This window comes from Centruroides vittatus, unplaced genomic scaffold, assembly GCF_030686945.1.
Source record: "Centruroides vittatus isolate TY-2023 unplaced genomic scaffold, ASM3068694v2 contig_971, whole genome shotgun sequence".
NCBI classification, from domain to species: Eukaryota; Metazoa; Arthropoda; class Arachnida; order Scorpiones; family Buthidae; genus Centruroides; species Centruroides vittatus.
The window spans coordinates 1,820,870-1,846,411 of NW_027122644.1; the positions used below are offsets into that span (position 1 = coordinate 1,820,870).

The 25,542-nt window shown below is 27.8% G+C and overlaps 1 protein-coding gene across 1 annotated transcript in view; it reads left to right on the forward strand.

Moving 5' to 3' along the window:
- Positions 1–1,879: 1,879 nt before the first annotated feature.
- The window catches only part of LOC136985533 (sodium-coupled neutral amino acid transporter 9 homolog), a 28,334-nt gene continuing 4,671 nt past the window's right edge, over positions 1,880–25,542 (forward strand). Inside the window, exons 1-12 of the mRNA XM_067282828.1 lie at positions 1,880–2,210; positions 8,832–8,952; positions 10,327–10,418; positions 10,487–10,550; positions 10,619–10,712; positions 16,874–17,041; positions 17,120–17,170; positions 23,025–23,228; positions 23,303–23,407; positions 23,716–23,822; positions 23,891–23,995; positions 25,338–25,486. Coding sequence (XP_067138929.1) covers positions 2,089–2,210; positions 8,832–8,952; positions 10,327–10,418; positions 10,487–10,550; positions 10,619–10,712; positions 16,874–17,041; positions 17,120–17,170; positions 23,025–23,228; positions 23,303–23,407; positions 23,716–23,822; positions 23,891–23,995; positions 25,338–25,486 — 1,382 coding nt within the window. The 5' untranslated portion in view covers positions 1,880–2,088. The remainder of the gene's footprint in view (positions 2,211–8,831; positions 8,953–10,326; positions 10,419–10,486; positions 10,551–10,618; positions 10,713–16,873; positions 17,042–17,119; positions 17,171–23,024; positions 23,229–23,302; positions 23,408–23,715; positions 23,823–23,890; positions 23,996–25,337; positions 25,487–25,542) is intronic.

Sequence of the window (25,542 nt, forward strand, 5' to 3'; positions counted from 1 at the left end):
GATAATATAAGAAATACCATTATAAACTTTCACCTAATTGCACAAAAGATACATTCGATTCTTTATACTATTTCACAATAAGGTTTAACGAGTCCTATAGTTTTTAAGATTAGACACGCAGCTTTGATTTATCCAGATGAATAACATGACAGAGGTCAGTTTATGTTGTAACTACAAAAGTAGGTAAAAGTGACTGTTTCGTATCATTTCTGAGAAAGGATTTCTGCAAATTATTTCTAAATTTCGATGAATGTTGTCTTTATTGTGCTTTAATCATATTAATTTTAGATTTTAGATAATCCTACTTATTTAATTCACGATAAGTTTGGATTTCATTGGAATCGAGAATTCGTTTTAGATTTTTCAGCATGTATCCAATGGCATAGGTAAGAATTAAATCTGATAGAAGCTTAACAAATAAGAAATTACAGCAGTCTTTTATGTTTTTATATAGCTTATTTTTTTAATACAGATATTTTTAGAACAACAATAAAAAATTAGCCTATATACGATTATATTAAAATTAATATTGATTTTTTAAGATTTTTATTAAATTTTTTATTGAATAATCCATTTTTGGGAGGGCTATAATCTTTTAATTCCCTGGTTACGTTAGTGTAATATCAAAATATTGATGGAAAGAAACATATGTTAATTTGTCAGACACTTCATTATTGATTACTTCTTTTAAATTTAATCAGAGAAATCTGCAATGGTGCCCAAACTATTTATTATAAGAAACTCGTGGTTCTAAAAATCACTTTGGTTTGAATGAAAAGAAACACTATCTATTCTTCGCTTTTATTATTATTATTTTTTTATTTTTAATGTAGAACTGATTTAGTTTTATTTTATTTTATTGGCCCTAAATGATAACAGTCGAAGAGATAATAAATTTAACGCTTCAACGACTATTACAAGAACGTGTGATGTTCATCATGGTAAATATGCCATATCGAAAAGCATGCTTTATTCTAAGATTTGTTACTGATTTTAATTTTACAAGCCGAAACACTCTATCATCATTCGAGTTTTTTCTACGGGCATGCTTCTTGTAGAAAGTCCTCCCGAGAGGCACTCCTCTCTCGGCAGATCGCCCAAGTTTAGCGTTGCCATCGATCTAATTTTTTCACGTTGCTGTGATATATAACAGTCAATAAATTTTAAAAACTTTCTCCGATAACATGAACTTTAATTATTCAGTTAATTCTCCATCATCTCTCCAACATTCAATGTAGCTTGTCTGAATCTGAAAGATTCTTTGTTCTCTAGAATTAAGATTTTCTGCAGCTGATAACATATATGTTTTTTAAACGCGTGAACTTAGATTCGTATGATAAAATTCTTACTAAATTCTCTACAAAAATATTAAAGGTCGAAATTATAAACTCCGGCCAGCAACTAGTATCGACTTTCATTTAAAAAAAATTACATAATCGTGATATAAACAGATAATGTTACAAAGATAAATAATAACCCCTAAAAATATCGCCCATTAATTTAAAAAAATGAAATTAATTAACGTTTAAATAAGTCATATTTATATTTATCTGATTAATAAATGAATATTTTTTTTATATTTAAAATTATACTGCTAGATTCAAATAACACAATTCTCATCGCTCGTCGAACGCTTATGAGTTAAATGAAGAAATGTTATTTAAGTAATTTAATTTTCCATTGGAACTGTAATTTCCTGAAAATAAAAGCGATCCTAATCGAAATAAATTTGAAAAGTTACATTTAAACAAAAGTACCGTATTTATAGAAAATTGTCAATAAATCCTTACTTTTAATTAATATAACATTGAATTTTCCAAAGGAAAAACAAAGTGCAAAAATATCTTATGCAAAAAATTTTAATTCGTAACGAAATCAATTTATGAACATCAGAAACGATTATCGTATGTATTTATAATTTTTTTTTATAAATTCCTTTCAACGTAATCGATGATTTTCACTCTCAGTCACGTGATATTATCAGCTGATTCCATAGTACATGTTTAATATCTGTGTAGAAACAACCGGTTTGACAATGTAATTTACACACGCTGAGATGAAGTAGAGAATTTACCATCGTTAAACAAAATGGAGGACGATGTAAGACAACCTTTATTACCTCATTCAATTAACAGTGATTCTTGTGATTACGATTCCGTCGGTCCGAGCGATTCATCCTGTATTCAAAATAGACAACAACCAGTAAATAGGTAATTTTAAATGTGTTTATATAAAAATGATTTAAATTTGCTTGGTTGACAACCGTTTCAGACAATTTCTAATTGTGTTATATTTCTTTTTATGCTTGATAAATTCTATGCTTACTCTAATTATGTTACAGATTTTGGATTTATTGTTGTTAATGAATTAAGATCAGTGGATCATATGCATGTATGCAAACTTTTTCCATTCATATTGAGAGGAAAGGTATGCTTACATGCATCTTATCTTCCATTATAATTTACAATACTGTTTATACATCTTTAATGGATCTAGATTAAACTATATTAAACTTGAACGTAACATACATTAATAAAAGCATTAAAAATTTAAAAAAAAACAGTAATGTACAGTACAATTACTCTATTCTTCGTTTGTTATGAAAGTGAATTCCAAAACAGATTGCTTTTAATAATTGAAATTTAGAAATAATTTTTTTGAAATAAAATTACTTTTTTATCTGATTACTTTGTTTTGAAATTATTTTATGATTTCTATATATGTTGTTGTATAGCAACAATATATATACCAGTATATAATTTAGGCTATATTCATTGCATTCGTTATATTTAATTCATATTTACTGAGAAATAAAAATGAATTTCAGATATTACTTCAGATAAGTTTGAACAGAGAACAATAAAATTATAAAATATGTAATCCAACACAAAATATTTATATTTGTTTGAATTAATTTTTTCATTAAATCTATAGGAAACATTAAATATATTTCATTGTGAAAGCAAATCATCTTATCAAAAAGATAAAAAATTTTGTGAGTGATATATATGATAATATTATGCATAGAATTGTGATATATATGATAATTTAACAATGTTAACTAATTAGCTTTTTAAATATTCTGCTGTATTTAAGAATTATAAATACAGATAGCTTTATTCTGTTTGTTTCTTTACAAGAATTTTTTCTTATTGAAAATTTTTGAACTTGTAAATATCAAGTATAATGGATTCAGGAAAATTATATATGAAAATTAAAAACTTGAAAATAAATATTGTATCTTTAAAATTTTAATAATAATAAAGTTAAGGAATAAATTAGAAATTTTCTGTGATTACCACTTTTATAACAATTTTTATTTTCGACAATTTGAAAATTTGTTTTTCTATGAAGTTTGATATGCTGTCTATTATAGTTCATTGTGCTTAAATCAATGAAGATAAAAAGATAAAATTTTATCTCTTCGGAGGCCAACTAAACCCCATAAGGATTATAGGTCGTTCGTATGTCGGCAAAAAACTGAAAGGAACTACGATTCCACAAACCTGTTGTGAGCTATAAGCCTGCAAAAATTAAATCCCAGAAAATTGAAAGTAGTTATAAAGAGGAAAATATTGATTTCAGAGTATTAAAATTGCTTATATGATATAGATGTGTTTATTAAAAGATGTTGATGATTAACTAGAAAAAGTGCTACATGGTATTCTAATAAAATTTGACTGTTTATTAAATATATATAGGTATTTCATTATTTGTTAAATATATGTAATATTTAGGTTATAAAGTTTTTTCTAGTGAGCAATTGAGAGATAACTTTTATAAATAAAAAAGGCCATTTTTTTTAATATAGGCCTATAGAACTATTAACTAGAAGGGATATAAGGAAAAATTTCAGGAATCAAAAACAATCTCTCAAGATATTTGGCTCTAGTTTCTATTTACATTTTTCTCTTGTAGATTAGTCTACAATCCCAGCAGTGTCAACAACTTCTAACAAAGATAAAATCTTGAGAATTATTCTTCATTGCGCAATAAAAATTTTATAACTAAAAAGAATGGACAATTGTCAAATTGACATTCTAGATTAAAAGTATTGAGAGCTTATAATTTCTGGAAAATTCTCTCTCTCTATATATATATATATGTATAATTTATTTACATACATAAATTTTATACACTAACTTGTAAGAGGAAAAAAATTAAAACACACTGAAAGATGATGTAAATGTAGACACATATTGGAACAGCTTAACCAAGCTGAGTGGTAGATTTTCTGATTAAATTTTCAAAAGCTTTTAGTTATTACATAGTGTTGTATCACTTAAATTGTTGTGCTCTCTGTTGTGATAGTCACGTGAGTGTACAATAGTCCACGAGAGGCAGTACACAAAAAAAAATAAACAACAATTATTTATTTTTTTCATGTGATTAGCAACATACAGAATTATTTCAGATTCCAACTCTTAATGTTATACAATATCCAAAACCGGGGCAAGGAATTGAGCGAATACAGATCAAAGGAACGCACTCATGACAAATAAGAAAAGACCGACTTGTAATCTTATGATTAACTTACACTGAATTATAAACTAAAAAGGAAAGGAAGAATAGCAAGAAGTTTTAGTATGATAGAGGAGGTTATAAAGAATATTCGGGTTCTCTGTTTGGTATTGACACTCTTCTGGTGGGGGAACCACTCTAAATCATTTCTCGATGATCTTTTTTGGATATCTTCAAAGATTCTCCTGATACAAGGGATGTTGTCTCTCTCTCTCTTTTACGTTAGCGGGGTCCTTTCTCTTTCTGTAGGCCACCTTTGTCTCCCTTTTTCCTTCTAGACGACGAGGGAGCATAACTGTCGCATGTCTACCTTTACCGAGAGTCCGACCCAAAAATGAACCTTCTTATCATTCTAGTAGCCTCGGGGACTTCACTTTTCATTGTTAACATGGTTCGTGGAAAGGGTTACCCCACCCACAGGAAGGAATGTTAATAGAAAATTTGAGAAAACAAAAGGAAGAACAAAGAAGAAAGAAAACTTAAACCAAACTTATATCTAATATATACATTAATATGGCATATTGCCATATTGTGTATGAACTGGTGACATTGATATGTGGTACAGTAAGGTTTAGTATGGTGTAGCTTTTGCATAATAGTGAAGTGCAAGCAGTTGTCATGTCAGGACAAGTACATATGCTCACTCTTTTTGTGCAATTAGTTATTTGAAAGGGGAATTTATTGTAGGTATTTGAGAGACTGGGTGGACTTATTGCAGGATTGCTGCATATGTTTGACAATCTATGGGTTTTTATGTTGACAACAGTGAGCAATTGAACATTCCTGTACCTGTAGACAAAGTTCTGGATTGTCATTTAGTTCAGATGACTGACAAGAACAATGCATTGTAACGGCAGTTGTAGAAGACTTCACAGCATCTGTTGCATGCATCAGAGCAAATGTGGTACTAGGGATATCAATACAAATCACTGTGAATCATTTACTTGCAGTATGACTAAACACATATGTCTCTGACCAGACTCATTTACACTGGCATACAGTTCCAGCTGTGTTGTGAGAGGTTTGTTTGGAGGATGGAATTACACTCAATAGTATTTAGTGATGAAAGTAGGTTCTACCTTAATTGCAAGTGATACCATATAGATGTGACTTGAATAAATTGAAACACATTCTCGGGGTGTTGCAATTTTTTTCCATTAATGCATTTCATTTAAATATAATGTTTAAATTTAATGTACAAAACAGAAAAAAATAGTTTATAATTTATAATGATGATATTTTTATATGTTAAAACTTCATATAACAAATTTTTTTCATCAGCAAGTTTTATATAGAATATTCTTGATATATTATTTAATTACTAATTGAAATATTTTTAGAAATACATGGATAGATAATTGTTAAATCTGTTTTAATTTGTCCAATTAGTTGATGAAGAGATTTTTTTTACAAAAATTTGTAATATTTAATTTTGATTTTGATATTCCTTCTGTATTTGATTATTTATCTGTATTATCTCTTCCACTTGTAAGTTTTATATCAATTATTTATTTTTGCATTATTTTCATAGACTAGAAGTTTTTAAACAAACTATTTTTTCTTTCTTATCTTAAACAAATTATATAGCAGTAAAATATTATTTTAAAATATAAAGATTATTTTTGTTGCTATTTTAAGATTAATAAAAAAATGGAAGTAAATAAAAAATACAAGCCATTTTAATTTTATTTTAAGTTAAAAACAATCAAAAGTAATTTTTAATTCTTTATATTGTATTCTTATTCCTTAAATTATACATATTGTATATGATAACATATAAGTGCTGCTTTCATAAACAATGTACTTAGAACAAATTTTTTTTGGTACCTGGAAACAGTGCTTTTGCAGTTTTTTAACTTTTAATATATATTTATTTTTTTTTTACAACAATGCTAAATTATTTTATATTCATCATATTTATGATAAATATTAAGAACAGGCAAATTTTCATATAAATTTTATATAAATGTTTAATCATTATTTTTTAAATTTCTTGAAATATATACTTCCGTTGAAACAAAATTTTTCTGATTTATAAAATAATTTGTATTTCTAGTTATATTATTTTTTTAATACATAAATTCTCATGTTTAAAATAGACTTCTTTTTTGTTGTTACTATGGGAACTTGATTTGTTTGGAATTGTTTCAATTTTGTTAAATATCATTTGTAATTTATTCAAATGATATTTAAATGATTTTTTAGGTTTAATATAAAACTGTGTATATCAAATTTTTTAAAAATATAAAATCATCAAATTATATAATTCCATTTGATTGTATTATTATAATAATTAACTGAATCATTGATGAATAAATAATTTGATTAATTTGAATAAATTAATCAAAATGATTAAATGATGTCAAATTGGTTGAAATTACATAATACCAGATTGAATAAAATTCTGGGATTAAACTAAATATCTTTGACTTTTGACTAAGTTCTTTTGAATTTGCTAATCGAAAACTACACCAGTATAATAAGACCTATTAATAAATAAGGTCCAAGTAGACAGGATATACACAGAAATTTGCAATTGAAAACTTAAATTTCTCTCCTTTTATAAGTTTCTTTAAGATAAATTTCCAGAAGTCTTATTTTTGTGATTAAAGAACATTTAATATGGCAAGGGTAACTTACAAAATGTATGAAAGATCAGTTGTCATCACTTATACGTTTATGTTATAAGCCTATAACTTATACTTATGTTAATTATGAATCAATAAATGGTATCATTAATGTACTAGAAAAGTGCAACCAAAAATCTGAGAAATTATGTTAAATGCACTTAAATATAAGAAATTTATAAATCAAAAGACTATCTTAACTTTAAAAATTGGATTCACTTCCATACAGAAATTTGTATTTAAGTAAAATTTTGCTGAAATTTAAATATTTGACACAATCTATTAATATACAGTGGAACCTCACTTAACGAGCATAATTCATTCCAGAGTCTTACTCGTAATGCGAAACACTTGTTAAGCGAAACAATTTTTCCCATAGAAATTAATGTAAAATGCAATAATGCATTCCACGCTGAGAAAATGCTCAAATGTTTTATGTATAACGTTTATTCAAAAAAAAAATTGTACAATGTACACTGTTAAAGTGCGTGAATCATCATCATCTTTTCTCCTAGCGTGGAATGAACCATCCTGGAATGATAATTGATTTGCAGAAACAAAAAAAAATTACAGCTAATATGTTTGATAAACACTCCAAATGATATGCCAAATTCTTGGGTTATGTAAATGCTATAATTAAATATTAGAAATTAATTAATTTGACTAGAGGTAGGCAGTTATGTTTCCATCTCGTATTAAATTTAATAATTATAAATAGTTAATTTTTTATTCAGACATTTCTAAAATTTAATTTTGAATCAGTCATTACATTTAATGATCCAAGAATTTGGAATATCGTTTGGCATGTTTATTATATAACGGGCTATGGTTGTTGATGTTTATAAGTAATATGTGTGAACACAAGTTTGGATAAATATGTGATCACAAACGACACTAAGATGCTAGCGGAAGGAATGCTAAACAGACTAATGGAGCATGCTGCATGCACACAATTTAGGACTTTCCCTCTCCTCATCACTCGTTATGCAAAATATCGTTCGTTAAGTGAGGCAAATTTTTACAATTTGTTTTGCTCATTGTGCGAGGTGCTCATTAAGTGAGGTTCCACTGTATTTCAATTTAGAAGATATCAAACTGTTAAGTGACTTAATATACCACATTTTATAAAATAAAACTCAAATATATTGTCTATTGTTCTATTTAATCAGAATTTGAATTTGTAAACATATATGGTAGTGTATATTTGTTTCTGCAACCCACTCAAACCTGTTTTTGTGTGATTTTTTATTTTTGCGATTTTTTTTGTGAGGTATATGAATTTCAATCAAATTGGTATACCGCACAAAAAAAATTGCACAAAACAAATCACACAAATAAAAACATCGCACAAAAAAAAACCGCACAAAAACAGGTTTGAGTGTACTCATTCAGATATAATCACATTATTTTTTGTTTTCTAAATATAAAAGCTCTTTAGCCAATAATGATACATCGGTTACATCATGCCATCTGATATAGGGCTTATTTGGTTTGTTTCCCTATATGCACGATATAAGAGGGACTATTATAATATATTTTTACCATATAATAAAATGTACTGGTAATAATAATTGATGATTTTTAGATATTTCTAATATTGATTAAAATTTATTTTCATGACATGTTAATAGCATAATTTTGAAATCGAATTTAATTATTTTATTTTTTTACTGAAATTTTCAGGAGACCATATCACTATCCTTTTAACAAAGAAGGCAGTGTCTGTCATGACAGTGTGGAAGCAGCTTCATACCAAAGATATAAATATTATAATAGATTAGCAGATCCTGGAGTAGATACACTGGTAAAATATGTTATAAATTTTTATTGCCAATTTATTAAAAATTATACTTATCTAATTTTTATAACCTTTCATATATTCAATTTATACTTCAGGAATAAAAATAACTGCCTGCATATTAATTTCATAAAATTTTAATTTTGATAAAATAAACATTGAAATAATTTATTAATTTTAAATATGAATTAAACATTAAAATATGACAGATTAATTACCAAATGTTAAAATATGAATGAATTATGAAATAAAGTTCATGATTACTTGAATTTAAAGAAAATTGTACATATAGAATTGAAAAGCTTTTGATATTGTTAAAACTTCTCTTTAAAATTACTTTGTGTTTGCTTATAAAACTACAAATAATAGCAATAATGTTTCAGTAATATAAATGATAGTGTATTTATTCACATATGTTTATCTATATGAATGAATTGAATGAACTTGAACATGCTAGGCCAAACTATAGTGGGTTCATGAGTCAAAAGTATCAATGATTTATCATTACATTTTTATCATTTTATAAACATTTATTAACTTATTCTTATAAAATTATACTGAAAAACAATCATATTTATTTCTTGAGCAGTAATTGATGTTGCAAGACTTCTTTTTTGTAAAGACATAAATGGTGCTGTTTAGTTTATGCCTTAATCATTAATCATGACTAAAAAGAATTATATTTCCATTCACCATACAAATTTATAAATTTTCTTCTCTTTGGCACGTTTATTTTCTATAATTTAAGTTGTTTAGGACACCACAAAACAATTTCTAAAACAACATAACTTAGACATGATCATTGATGCATAGTCCATTTTCTAGTGTTTTTCATTTAATATTTGCAAGTGCTCTCTTTTCACTGTGCTGAAATCAGAAAAACAAAAAAAATATCCCTTGTCTTTGCTGTAGAAGATTGCATGAGAAACAGAGTGTTAACAACCATGCCAATAGTTAGGATTTTATGGCTGAAATATAGAAGTTATATTCTCATGAAAATTATAAGTATTCTTTACATTTTAATAGGCTGTATTATCCACAGTTGTTGGCCATGCTTATTACAGGTGTTGGTAGTCAGGTTAGATATCACAAACTTGAATTGTATTCTCAAAGTATTTTTATATACTTGTAAAGGACTGAAACTGGAATTTAATTGTCAAACTTGTGAGAAGTTTAATATATTTTAAAAATTTTTAATTGTATTAACTTTAAAAAAATTTTGTACACTTTGAACTCACTAAATCATTCAAAATAGTTTATATAAATTGAACTTTTAGTAATAGAGGTAATTTGATTATTTTTTGTTTTTAAACTTAAGTTGTACAGAAGAATACTGACAGTCAAATTATTTTAAATTTTATCTGTTTAAATATTTTTTAGAGTATACCTGATCATGTTGTACCACTTGTTTTTTTTCATCCACTAAGTTTTATATTAAAGAAAAAAGGAAAGCAAAATAGTATTATCACAATGTAAGTATAAAATAATTGTATTATTAGGTAAAATGCAGTTTATTAATTTACTTTTTGCATTCTGACAGATTTGCAATATGGAACACAATGATGGGAACTTCATTGCTTAGCATTCCATGGACTATACAAAAGGTTTATAAAACATCTTTATACATTTTTTAAAAGCATTTTTAAGATAATTTACAATCCTTTGTTTTTAGGCTGGATTTGCATGTGCTGTAGCATTAATGGTAGTTATGGCTTGTCTGTGTTTTTATACAGCTTATAGAATTTTAAACATGTCAAAATTGACTGGTATGTAAAATTTTTATGTTATAAAAGTTTAATTTAAAATATATGCAGTGTAATTCAAAAGAATATAAGTGTAATTATGAAAGAATATACAGACAAATATTTCAATTTCAAATTATCTTTATTCATAATAAGCTGTAGCCTATTACATTGGGGAATTATAATTACAATATAATAGAAATACATTTTATCATCACAGTAGACGGTGGATTTGTGTAACCTTTACACACGTGATATATGTTTTCTTTATATATCAAAGTTAGTTATTCTTTAGTTAAAGACAATGATTACAAAAATTTTTTGAAAAATTGTACAATTTGTATATCGTACCAATATTTGCTAAATGGAAAAATTGATACATTTGATTTTCCTTACTATATTTATTTAGCTGACTCAGATCCATTTTAATTTTTAATTCTTGACCCTCCTTGCACTCACAGAACATATGAAATTCCGTTAATATTTCATTACATCTTAAGCAGTGAGATCTAGAAGATTCATAGATTTTGTTATTTAGCATGATCATCTCTTTGTTTAGTCTGAGTTGAATAAAAAATTTTTTAATTACAAATGGTATGTTTGTTAACATATAATTATTATTATTATTATATGGATATTTGAGGATAATACTATACCATTCCAGTTTTTTCCGGTTATGCATTTCTTCAATGTCTTGTGACAATGAGACTTCTAGAGTACTTTGGATTAACTGGGATATAATTAGATTACTAATTTCGGATTTTTCCAAAAGTGGTCCTAAAGAAACACCATAATTATTAACAATACTTTTCATTTGATCTATCCAAAATTTTCTTTGCATATCTTGACAGGATTTTTTGTATAACAAAGTCAGCAATTTAATAGATAGATTTCCGTTATCTCTAATTATAGTCAAAAATTTAATAAATCTGTTTTATAAAGAAAGGAGTAAGTTTAAATCTGTTAAGTTCTAATCTGAATGCATATTCCGGGATATTGTATTCTAGTGTAAAGATTTTACAGAAGAATTTGTTTTGGATTATATCAAATTTTTTATAACTTGTGAGACTCCATATTGATGAAGCATATCCTATGGCATTAATGATTATCGAATTAAATAGTTTAAAATGAACAATTATATTCTTTAGTTTAGTTTTGGTAAACAATCTTGTCATATTATTGATCGAAACATTGGATTTGGCCTTAATTTTTTTTAAATGTTTTTTGAAAGGTCAAGTTGGAGTCAGAATTATTCCCAAAAATTTTGTTTCTTGTACTATTGTAAGTTGCTCATTATTCAGGTAAAATGAAGTAGATTTGTTGGGGAGTCTGGACCCATTCCGAAATATCATTATTGATGATTTAGTTGGATTAATTTTCAGTTTTAATTTATCAAAATAATTGTGCACAGATTTAATTTTTCTATGAAGAGATGCAGCTGTCAGCGCTACTATCATGACATCATCAGCATATGATATTGAGTGGATAATTTGTCCATCAATAGTAAAGTCGTCATCATCTCATTCAAAACATTCATTTAAATCAAACATAAAGAAATTAAAGAGATGTGGAGACCAGGGGTCTCTTTGTAATAAACCTCTCTCTATGTCCAACAATGGCCACTCCCTGATGTCTTGTTTAACTATTACTTTATATCAGCCAAATAACTCTATTATTCTCACTAAATAAGGGTTAGCATGATATTTAGTCAACTTTCTTTGTAATGCTGTAATTACCACAGAATCAAATGTTTTTTCTATGTCCAGAAATAGTGCAAAAACTCTGTCTCTCTTTTTATACAGTTGCAGTTGGATCAATGCAATTAATGTGAAAAGTGCTGTTTGGGTACCTCCATTCTTAATAAATGCAAATTGCTTATTATTTCTATAGTTGTTTCTATCTATCCAGTTGGAAAACAATAACACTGATGTAAACAGCTTACAAAATGCCTACTGGAGGGCAATAGGGCGGTAGTTGACAGGAAGATTCCTTTTGCGTTTTTTAAATATCATGCAGAAAATTACTATATTCCAATTTTTAGGAATTATACCTGATTTATAAAACTCATTAAATTGTCTAGCCAGAAACTTAATGATATCTATCGGTAGGTTTTTAATTATATAGTTATTGATTGTATCGAAACCAGATGCTGATTTTTCTTTCAGTTTTTTAATACAATTGCATAAATTTTCTGCATTGAATACTTCTTCAAATGGCTGGTTCAAGGGTATAATTAATTGAATGGTTATCACCTTATTATAATTTTTGTATTTATCTGAAAATTCTTTAAAATATTGGCACCAACTTTTGTATAACACACATTTATCATTTGTTTTTAGTGGAGTTTTTCAAAATTTATTTATAATGTTCCAAAACTTTTTTGAATCTCTTGATTTTAACAATATATCACTCAATTCAGAAAAATATTTCATCTTTTTTGCTTTACTAGATTTAAGTATCTTTTCTTATTTTCCAAATAGGTCCAAGTTTGTATTTCTGAAATGTTGTAGACTCTGCTGTTTTTTAATTTTATGAAAATAACAGCTATTATCAAATCAACATTGTTTATATATTATTTTCTTATTGGTTATACAGCTTTTATAACAATACAAATAAATTAGTCTCAGTAAATTGTCATAGTTTACATAGGTGTATTATTGTACTCTAGCTCTAGTATCTCACTAACCTTATTAACGATTTCTTTCATAAATTTCTGTTTATTGAATCGTCAACTAGTGCCTTTACTTTAATTTTGACTTTTTGCGCAATTATGTAACTCATTTTCTCCACTATTATTCCACATAGTTCCAACTGTACCAGGAAATGATCAGATTCATCATTAAAACATTTAACTTTTTGGTGTGATCTAAAATAGAATCGGAGCAGATAATATAGTCAATTATGGACTTACCAGAATGGGATATAAAGGTATATTCAGCAGGACAGTCACCACATAACCTGCCATTCAAAATATATAAAGCATTATTTTGTACAAATTCAAGTAGTATTCTTCCTTCTATGTTAGTTTTTTTATCTTTGGATACTCTAACATTATTCATCATTATGTTGTTACTTTTATATTTTGTATCCGTTTCTTCACCTATTCGGCATTAGCATCTCCACCCATAATCCAAAAGTTAATTATATTCAGTTTCTGGACTATAATATTTTGGATTTCATATAATTTAGTTTTTTCTATCTGTAGATGGTGAGAAATATATGAGTATGACACCTAAACATGATTCATCCCAAACTGATCTATAACACTGCCTGAGTTCAATTTTTACAAATATATAATTGACATCTATTTTGTATCATTTTAGCTCACCAAGGTGTCTTTTTATTAATAGTAATAAACCTCCAGGAGGGCAACCAAACTTACTAGATCTCTGTGCTTTGCTTTCTATTACTATGAATTTCCGTTCCAAATATTCCCTATCTTCTGTTTTTAAATTTGTTAACCAGGTTTCTGAAAAGCCAATGACTGTATTAGTTTCCATGTGTTGTTGTAGGGTATCTTTATATATTTTTCTTGAAGTCCTTGAATATTCCAAAAATTTATTAGAATTTTGGCATCTAGGCGATTTGTAGATAGTCCTAGATTGGAAGGTATGACTGAATCAATATTAGTATCTATCTGGTTTTGTGTACTACATTCTTGATTGTTATCTACTTCTGGCAGTCTTCTTTTTTTTTATTGTGTGAATTGAGAGAATTCCTAATGTCATTACGTGCTTTTGAGTACGTAGTCAAAGGTTTATTTAATTTACTCCTAAAAAAACCTTTTATTTGAATAATCTTATCTAAATTGAAATAATATGTAAAAATATTCTCTCCACTAATATAGTAATCATCTCTTATTCTTATTTTGTTTCCTTTTGGTCTTTTCTTGTTTGGCTATTGTGTGTAATTTTTTCTTTCTTAGCCTCGATCTCTTACATAGATCCGCCATAAATATCATTTTTTGTTTTTCTTCTATATTGAAATTAGCTTTCTTTGCCCAGAATTCTTTAAGAATGGAATTTCTAACATGTACAGAGTCTAGTATGATTTTCACGATTGGTTTAAGATCACTAGTTGTTATCTTGATTAAACTTTCTATATGGTTATTTGATGTACCCAAATCTGTGTTAATAAATTGTTCTATTTTGGTTAGATACTCTGTAGATTTGAATGGGTAATTTATAATTAGAATGTTTTTGTTAGTTTTTTCGTTAACTAATTGGTCAATTTTGAATTCTAACATGCCTTTAATCTGGCAAATTTCTTTGGTAATTATATCCATTTCTTCTAATTTTTGCATGATTTTTTGTGGTTTTGCCTTGACTTATTATATTTGCTTCTTTCAATAAATTGACTTCTGATTTGATTGTTTGAAGCTCTGTATTTAGTTGTAAATTTTTCTTGTATTAACTCATATATTGATTTCAAAGAGTATTGAGGTTCTTCTGGCACTTGTAATTCCGTTTCTCGAATCATTTCAAAATAGTCCTGTATTTTGGCATTTCTCACATCATTGGAGTCATGTTTATAATATTCTTGCTCAGCTTGATAGTCAATTAGGAGTGTTACTAGGTGAAGAATACTATCTCTATCGAGCGTTTTGGAATTGTCCTTGCGTGGCCTGCCGTGCACCCTTCTTTGCATATCAGCCTGACCAATTTGTTGTGGCAAACAGAACAATGGCCCTGGATTTGTCTCTATCCTGGCCATAATTAACAAATACAAAATCAAAATCAAAGATAATTTATTAACATACATACATTTTTCCAAAGGACATCATGTGAAACTTTTGAAGTTTGTCAGTTCTCTATAGACAAATATAACAACAACTAACTTCTTTTAAAAACATGCTTATTTACTTACAAAAAAAAAATTCCATATGACCAAATAATATGCAAAATGTAACAATTTATATGTTTTATAATTTTTTTATATTCTAAGAATTACTAAAAAGTTCTTACGTATAAAGATTGTTTAAGTGTCTCAGGTAATTTTATTTGTTAAATATTTAAGTATTGCAAGTTTATATTCTGGAGTATTCCTTCAGTTTATGCTAAATATTTTACTTTGTACATTTGAAATAATTCTTTTTTTTTTATTTTACATCAAAATAAAAGTTTAAATATTTAATAAAAAATATTGCTGGTTGAAAATATTTAATCAAACTTTAAAGTATTAATTGATTGTTCAATAAAAAAAATTCATTTAATATTGAACTAACCACTACTTCATTGAAACAACTTCTTCAAATCCATATAACAATATTGAAATTTAATTTCAAGCAAATTTTTTAAAAATATATTTATTAAATTGAACTTGAAAACAGGTTTGACTGTATACTAAAAAAAGTGATAAATTAAAAATGCAATTTGTTTTTAATTTAAAGTAAAAATTTTTGTCACAAATTTTATTAACAGCAATAATTGTAAAATTTACTCTTAATCATATCCTTGTTTACAAAAATTTGTTATTGAGATTCAGCAACGTTTCAAACACAGTTTTTTTTATTTATGTGGAATTTCTCACATGGTCACATTATGTAAACTTTTAAGAAATCAGTTTTAATAATACTTATGACTTTAAATTTACATTTAGTTTTTTTTTCTCAACATTTCATACAATTCACAATTTTTATAACTTTAATCTGAGTTGGTGAAATACTGGATTGTAAATCAAATATTTTGAGTAATCTTATACTATTTGATAAATTCCTATTAACTCTAGTAAAGTGCAAAAGAATATGAAATTGTAACTAATAAAAAAATCATACAAGATAAAATTGTACTAATTTTAGTTAAATAATTTTCATATCTTGAATATCTTAAATTTTGTAATAGAAATAAAAATATTTTTCTTCAATTTTGTTATTTGTTAGCTAAATAAAAAAAAACTAGAAAAATCTTTTCTATAGCTGTTTTTTTCTAATTTATTTATAGTGATATAAAAATATTGTGTATAAATAAGAGCATTAATACATTGTTTTAAATGCATATACAGTGAAAATTGCTTAGGCGACCACCTGCATTCGATGGGCACCTGTCAAAATGGGCAAAAATTTCTGGCATGGAATAGTTTATACATAGTCTTCGTATAAGTTACCTGTATTAAATGACCACCTATGTAATGCGTTTTACTGTATATGAATTTATTTTGATCACAATATATTTTTAAAAATTTTACAGATTTATCTGATATGAGACTAGAATTTTCTGATATCTGCAGACATCTCATGGGTAAATGGGCTGAATGGATAGCTGTCTGGTTTTCTTTTATTATACTTCTTGGTGGTGCCATTGTGTACTGGGTATTTATGAGCAATTTCTTATATAATACAGGAGTTTATATTCATGGTGTGTTCAATTTTAGAAAATAATTTATATTTAAATTATTAAAATAAAAACAATGATTATAATTTCTGTATATTTCAGGCTCTGTTCATAACAATACAGTTTCACAAGATACTCATAATTCATCTGATGGTAATTATATCTATTAAAATTTATATTTTCTTTAATAACAAATTAAGCTAAAACTTCTGTAATATAACAAAAATATCATTTCATTCTTATCATCATAACCTTATATCATTTAATGAGATAAATTGAATAAACATTTTGATCTGACTGATTTTAAAATAATGTATACACAATCTGTGACTGAACTTGGTCCTAATATTTTAAGGATAGATTCTAGAACCAAAAATAAGCTTAAAATTTTCTGTTTTATCTTAAAATCCTCTTCATTTTTGAGATATGGCCAAACAAAGCACTTTTCAAATTCCCTGCCAAAGTACTAACTCTAGAGTTGTCAATTTTTTAAAGTAATTTTAGTTTTTTTATGCTTCTGTCAACTGAAATTAGTAAACATTCCCCAAGTAAGAATTTGGCATATTGTTTGGTGTGCTTATTATATAACGGGTGATCACAAGCGACACTAAGATGCTAGCGGAATAACTGCTAAACACAGACTGATGTAGCATGTGCACAATCCAGGACTTCCCCTCTCCTTGTCACTTGTTATGCAAACATCGCTTGTTAAGTGAGTCATTTTTACAATTTGTTTTGCTTGTTATGCAAATTACTCATTATAAGAGGTGCTTGTTAAGCGAGGTTCCACTGTACCTAGTTTAATACTTTTGATTCTTAAATGAGCTTGAAACCATCATCAAGAAAATTCATATGCTGATATAAAAAAAGAATAGAGTGATATGAAAATTATCACCTTTAATTGTCCAGCACAAATGTTTTAACAAAAATAAAAACGTTTTCGATTGTTTTCAACAGTCATCTTCAGTTACAACTCAAATTAAAAAAAGAACAATAAAATGGAATTAAATACGAAAAAATAATAAATGCACATGCGCAACTATAAATATATCGCGCATGATGCCTAATATACATATATTACAGAATAAATGAATAAAATTATATAACAAAAATATGTGGCCACATCCCTTGTATGTTATTGTTTATCTTTATAAAACAATTTCCATGCGGTTGATAAAGAATCCGCGTCTCTATGATTGATACATCCCGTTTTTTCTTGGGCTTTATATATTTCTAGCTTTTCTAGATGTTTGATTGTATGTCTATTGTTTGTCGGCTTGATGACGGAAGCATGGTCCCACAATACCTCAATATCTTTATACAAAAAAGACATGAATAGCACTGAACAGGACTACATCTGCTGGAAAACACGTTTCCGTGTAGCTCATGAAAGAAGGGTTAATTTTAATACTAGGCAATTCTTGGCAACCATAAGCAAAGTGCGCCAATGGTTGCAAAGTAATAATGTGGTACTCATGAAAACAGATAAATTGAAAGAAATAGTACTTACTAAACGGGACACGTATAACAAGAAAATACTAGAATACATCGAGAACACTGATTGCCAGCTAGCACCCTGCAACTATTTGGAGTCATCACAACGGAGAGTCAAAAGATTCACAGCAACCCCATTAGCACGCCTGTTGCATATGCAGAAAGCTACAGTCCTTGCTCCAAAGGCACCAATAATATTTGCTTTTGGGAAAACTCATAAACCAGGTTGCCAAATACGACCGGTTATAGAAAAATGTAATTCTCCGACGTTTCGCATCGAAAAGCAATTAGTAAGATTTATTTGTTCTAAAGAACCAAGTCACCCTTTCACTATCACCAAATCGCTACAATTGATAGAGAAGCTCAAAAACATTGCTCTCAAGGATGATGAGTACATGACTGTTATGGATTACGAATCGTTATATCCCTCTATAAAATTACCCCCACGTTTCTGTGCATTAAGGAATTTCCTTTTTAAAAACATCGAGAATTCATACAAATACCATCAACACATCCTGGAGCTGTCTGATTTAATATGTTATACATCCTTCTTTCAATTTGAAGGGAGAGTTTTCCTGCAAGGTAGAGGGGTGCCAATGGGTAGTCCGATGTCGGCTATACTATGCGATTTGGTGTTATGACAACTCGAAAATACTATTCTTCCCGGATTCCAAAAAGATATTATTCTATACACCAGATACATAGACGATATATTCATTCTATGGAATAATAAGCACAACACTCAACGATTCCTAAATGATATCAATGATAACCCTTATGGTTTAACTTTACAACTGGACCAGGAGAGCTATAATAATGTTCATTTCCTCGATATTAATATCACCTGCGGAGAAGGGGAAATCAAGATGAACATTTACCGGAAACCAGGTTTAAATATTATCATCATCCCGAATCAATCGCTAGATTCCAGGCATATTAAGTATGCGGCGTTCCGATCTTGGATCAAGCGTGCCTACACTCATTGCACAAACATATGTGATACCTACAAAGAATTGGATTACATACTCGAGACAGCAACACAACAAGGTTACCAGAGAAATATAGTAGAAAAACTTATCACAACGTTCCAGAATCGAAGTAATCACTCTCCCGCAGATAACGGTAAACAGAAGATGGTAATCAATTATTATCCCTTCTTGAACAAAATGATAAACGAAATTGCTAAAGCCAATAATATACGTATCATTTACCAATGTAATCCGACAGTTTACAAATTGTTAAGGAATGACAAGAAGAGAGAAGATCGGAACTCTTTAACGGGGGTTTACTCCATACCAATAAAAGACCAACGATTTGATTCGGATATTGTTTATGTGAGAGCTACTTTACGGCACTTAGAACAAAGGATCAAAGAACACCAGTACTCGATTAATAAGAATCTGGACAGTACAGTTCTAGCTTCATACGCCAAGCAACAAGATATTGAGGTATTGTGGGACCATGCTTCCGTCATCAAGCCGACGAACAATAGACATACAATCAAACATCTAGAAAAGCTAGAAATATATAAAGCCCAAGAAAAAACGGGATGTATCAATCATAGAGACGCGGATTCTTTATCAACCGCATGGAAATTGTTTTATAAAGATAAACAATAACAACATACAAGGGATGCGGCCACATATTTTTGTTATATAATTTTATTCATTTATTCTGTAATATATGTATATTAGGCATCATGCGCGATATATTTATAGTTGCGCATGTGCATTTATTATTTTTTCGTATTTAATTCCATTTTATTGTTCTTTTTTTAATTTGAGTTGTAACTGAAGATGACTGTTGAAAACAATCGAAAACATTTTTATTTTTGTTAAAACATTTGTGCTGGACAATTAAAGGTGATAATTTTCATATTAAGTCTAATTTCCAGTAATTTAAAGTTGGTTTCTAAGAATAGAGTGAATTTAATTTCAGATGACATGTTGAATATTGAATATCTGATAAAACTAATTATACAGGGTATAACTTGGACTCTGTGCCAATATTTTAGTGATAGATTCTAAGGTCAAAATAAGCCTAAAATCCTTTATAAAAGTTCTCCAAAAACCACTTCATTTTTGAAATATGACCTGCCAAAATGATACCACTATTTGTTTTTCACTCATGTGTGAGCTGCTGGGGAGGTCGAAGGAAGTCAGACTGCTCCTTCCAGCAACAGGTCGATGACTTGCTCACTTGTCAAGGATGGTTGTTACGCGTTACGAGAGTGGAGGAGGTCAGTGGAGCCAATGATAAGATGTTGGCAACATTCGAGTAAAGACACCTGTTTAACAACGAAACAAGATTTATTGAAATCAAAAAATTTAAGCTACACTTCTAACTCTCAATTACGTGTAGGAGGAGCCCGAGAGAGAGTTTACACACATCATTTTCATGCCTCTTAAAGATCTCTGAGGAAACTTTTGACGTGATTCCAGAATAAGGCACTTGGTATCCTCAAGGCACAAGGTCAATTATTCATGATTGTGATGAACTATTATTTCGCGACTCGTCCACGAGCACGCTCGATTGGCAGATTGAAAGAGACTCCCCTGAGGGGAGGAAGAAGCGGGTTTTATAGCTTCCAGTGGGAAACTATGTCACGAGACCAATTGTTTAGAGGTTAAGGTTGTCATCAGGATGAAAACAATTGACAGGTTTGGACGGTAAGTGTAAACTTTACGTCTTTACCGCGTGAGAACATTTACGTTTAATAGGAAGGGTTATAAAATTTCACGAACTCCGAGGTTTGTTTTATGAATCATCAGGAGAAATACTGTAGAAAAACAAGTATTAAGTATTGAAAATTGGTTTTCTGAATGTGTTAGCCAGTGTGTGCAATCTCTGGGTTGTTGTATGCATTAGTGGAAAATATTTAGTTGTTGTTGTAAATTATTCTGCTTAATTCTGTCAAAAATGAAATGTTGTTCAAAGTAAATTTACATTGAACTATTCTTTATTTACTGTAAAACAGATGGATAATGCAAAATCAAAGTAGATAAAACTTTACATTTATTACTGTGGGGTTTGGTCTATGTAAAGGCTGTAATTAAATATTAAAAATTGATTAATTTGACTAGAGGTAGGCAGTTATGCTGCCATCTTGTATTAAATATAATGACCAATTCCAAATTAAATTCCATAAATGTCTAGAAGCATAACTGCCTACCTCTAATCAAATTAATTAATTTCTAATATTTATTTATAGCCTTTACACAGCCCAAGAATTTGGCATATTGTTTGGCGTGTTTTTCAGACATTTATCTGTGATTTTTTTTTTCTGCAAATCAAATTCGCATTTCAGGTTGGTTTATTCTGTGCTAGAAGAAGAAATAATGATGATTCACACTCCTTAACCATGTATATTGTATAATTTTCTTTGAATAAGCTTTATACATAAAATATTTGAGTATTTTTTTTTTTTGGCATGGAATGCATTATTGTATTTTACATTACTTTATATGGGAAAAATTGTTTCGCTTACCAAGTGTTTCACATTACAAGCAAGATTCTGGAACAAATTATGCTCATTAAGCATGGTTCCATTGTACCTTGAAAATCAAAATTATGTAAATTTCAATATACAGCAAATCCTCACTTGTATTTTTCTTTAACAACTTATAACAAAATAATGATAACAGTTGTAAATGATTACAAATATGCTTGAATTTTATAAACAGTAAAATTGACTCTATGAGGTAGACAGTAAATGCTGGAGGTTTCAAACACGACCTAGTAGGAACCTAACTCTTTTTGACTTGGTTTTACTTAACATTGTTAATAAACATTCAATTTCCAAGAACCTAAGTGAGGACTTATATGTTTATATTATATATAATCAGCACACCTTATACAGCAAGTTTCTGATGATTATTTTCATTTATCCCTTCATTCTGGCTCTTATCATCTTATATTGATAAGACTGTTAGTTTATTTGCTTTACAATTTTATCCATTCCAAACCAAAAATGAAATGTGTGAATCTTTCAGATTAGCAGCAAAATGAATAGATGTATATACTGAAATGATAACTGAAGCAATGCCTTTCTTTATACCTAAATGAAGAGATTCTTTTCAGACAATATTATATTTATGAGAGCAGTATGCATATGGTTACATTGTCATTCTTCAATACTAGACACACAAAACATTGTATGCAGTCATCATTTTATTCCGTAAACATTAAATTGTTTAACAACAATTCTGATTTAGTTAAACGAGATTTTTAATGGCTCTTTTAAAATGTCCATCTCTGAAAACTCACTTCTAAATGATTTGCAGATGCCATACTGTCTGAGTCATCTTTATTCTGATAATTTTAAATTGTAAAGCTAAATGACTATTATATCTGTTGTAAACATTACTAATTATAGTTAATCATAATACTGTAAAATTAAATTATATAAATATTAAAAATTTTAGATAATGTTAAATTAAAACTATGATTTGACTTTAATTTTAAAAAATGCAAAAAACTTTAGAATAATTAAATTATAATTTTATTTTCATAGTATACTGTTTCCAAAGTCAACCTGTATCTTCAAATGCAACAGATAAAGTGAATCTGATTACTTCATCTAGAAATCACTCAGAAACTGATATATTTCACACATATTGGAATCTAGAAAAGACTGTTCCTCTTTATATTGCTGTATTTCTTGGACCAGTTATTTGTTTAAAGTCACCAACATTCTTTACAAAATTCAATGCATTAGGTAAAATTACTATCTAAATACAATCTAATTTCTTTACATTACTTTTAATTTAATTCTATTGTTTCTATTTATAGGAACTTTATCGGTTTTGTATTTAATTGTATTTGTAATAGTAAAAGCTGTGCATTGGGGAATTCATTTTGAAGTTCATAATGAAAAAAGCACTGATTTTGTACCTTGTAAGTTTTTAAATGCTAATTGGTATAATTTGACTTTAAAATAATTCTATTATTTTTTGTTAATTTTCTAATTGAAAAATTTATGTATAAATATTTTTTTAGTCATATATAGTTATGTATTTCTAATTAATATTAAAATTAAGGGACATTAGAAAATAGAAAACACTATCTGTAAAAAATTTTTATGCAATATCAAAACAGCAGAATATTGAATATAACTTTAGAATTATAATACAAATTATATGTATGTATTTATATTATAATTCAAATGAATTTAATAATTAAAATATTGTAATTTTAAAATTCAGTATTTCAGACAAGTTTTCCAGCACTTTCTGGTGTGCTTTCATTGGCGTATTTTATTCATAATGCCGTAATGTCAATCATGAGCAATCAAGAAAAACCTGAAAATAATGTAAGATAAAAAAAATATTAATTTTATTGATAATGATTCCTACTAAAAAATTTTCTTTTTCATTGCAGAGTAGAGATTTAGGTATTGCATATATTCTTGTAGCTTGTACTTATCTAACAATTGGTGTTGTTTTTTATATTTCATTTCCTCTTGAAAAGCATTGCATTGCTGATGTAAGTAGGTTTTTTATTGAAAAAAATATAAAATTTTTACTTATAAGTTATTCTTTATTTTGATCCTTGTAATATATAATAAATTAAATCTATTTATTATTATAAAACATAAAATAAGTCATTTAAATCATCATCAAAATATAGGTTTCTACAAGGTATATCTCAAATAGATGTTTTTAAAATCATAATTACTAATAGAATGTAATTAAAGAATTCAAGTTATTGATTATATTAAATAGTTTAGGCACAAACCTAAATTTCTGCTGAACAGCAAAAAAATTGCTGAAATTATTGATTATGCACTTTTTTTTATTTGATGATATATTATTAATAAATTTATCAACTTATTTAAAACAACAAGTGAACACATACCAAATTTTGTTGAATTAAGTAATTTGAATTTCACAAAAAGAACAATTTTCTTTCTGTGGGAGAACAAAAGGACTAGAATTTTTAATTAGAAAAATAATTTTTTTCAAGCAGTTTGCAAGTTTCAGGCATACATAAAAAACTGACACACAAACTGGAACTGTATACTAAACAAACGACACCTAAATGCGAATTCCAGCATATAATGAACAAATAAAGTTTATTTGTTCATTATATGCTGGAATTCACATTTGGATGTCAAGTTGTTTAAGTTTCAGGCAGCATTTTTTTTCTTCATTATTCAAATTTGAATTATCATTTTAATGATATCATTCTTGAAAATAAATAATAATTTAATTTAAAAACTAAATCCATGTATGCAAAAAAGAAATTGAATGACTGTATATTATATTTAAGAAATTTTACAAAAATCAGACAAAGTATTTTGCTGAAATGCAGATAGCTTGACTTTTTTGCATGGGAAACTTCACAGTAATATTGTAAACACTTTATATAGTACTTGATGCACACAGCTAGGATTTCCCAGGAATGTCTCATGTTACTACACTTTCTTGGCCTGCTGTCTCCAAATTTTCACCTATCAAGCAACTGAGACAGATGGGATGCCAGCTTATCTGGATCTGGAGCATCCATGGGTAAATTTGTTGCAAGATAGCATATAATGCCTGTATATCTTCATGTCTGACCGTATTGACATGTATCCAAGCAACTGCTGGTCCAATAAAATTCTAAAAATTCCTTTAAACTGTACCAATGTTCCACAGGGAATTGTCTCTATATTATATGACCATTGGAATCAAATGAAATCTTATTAGTGCAAATATAATGACAGTGCTTCTTCCTTGGTGCATAAGTTTTTTGTCAATGAGTATGTTTATTTATGGTAAATACAAATTCTAAACTTTAGAATATTGTAGTATTAGACAAAGTAATTCCTCTTTTTTTATTACAGAATTTTCTGAACAATTTTGTAAGTTCAGATGTATTTGCTGTTGTTACAAGAGTTTTTCTATTATTCCAAATGATTACACTCTATCCACTTATAGTATATCTGCTAAGGGTGCAATTCATGCATTTCATGTTTGGAAACATTTACCCAAGGTATTGTTAAATTTGTGTAATTTTTTTTTTATATCATTAGGTCTTTATTCATTATA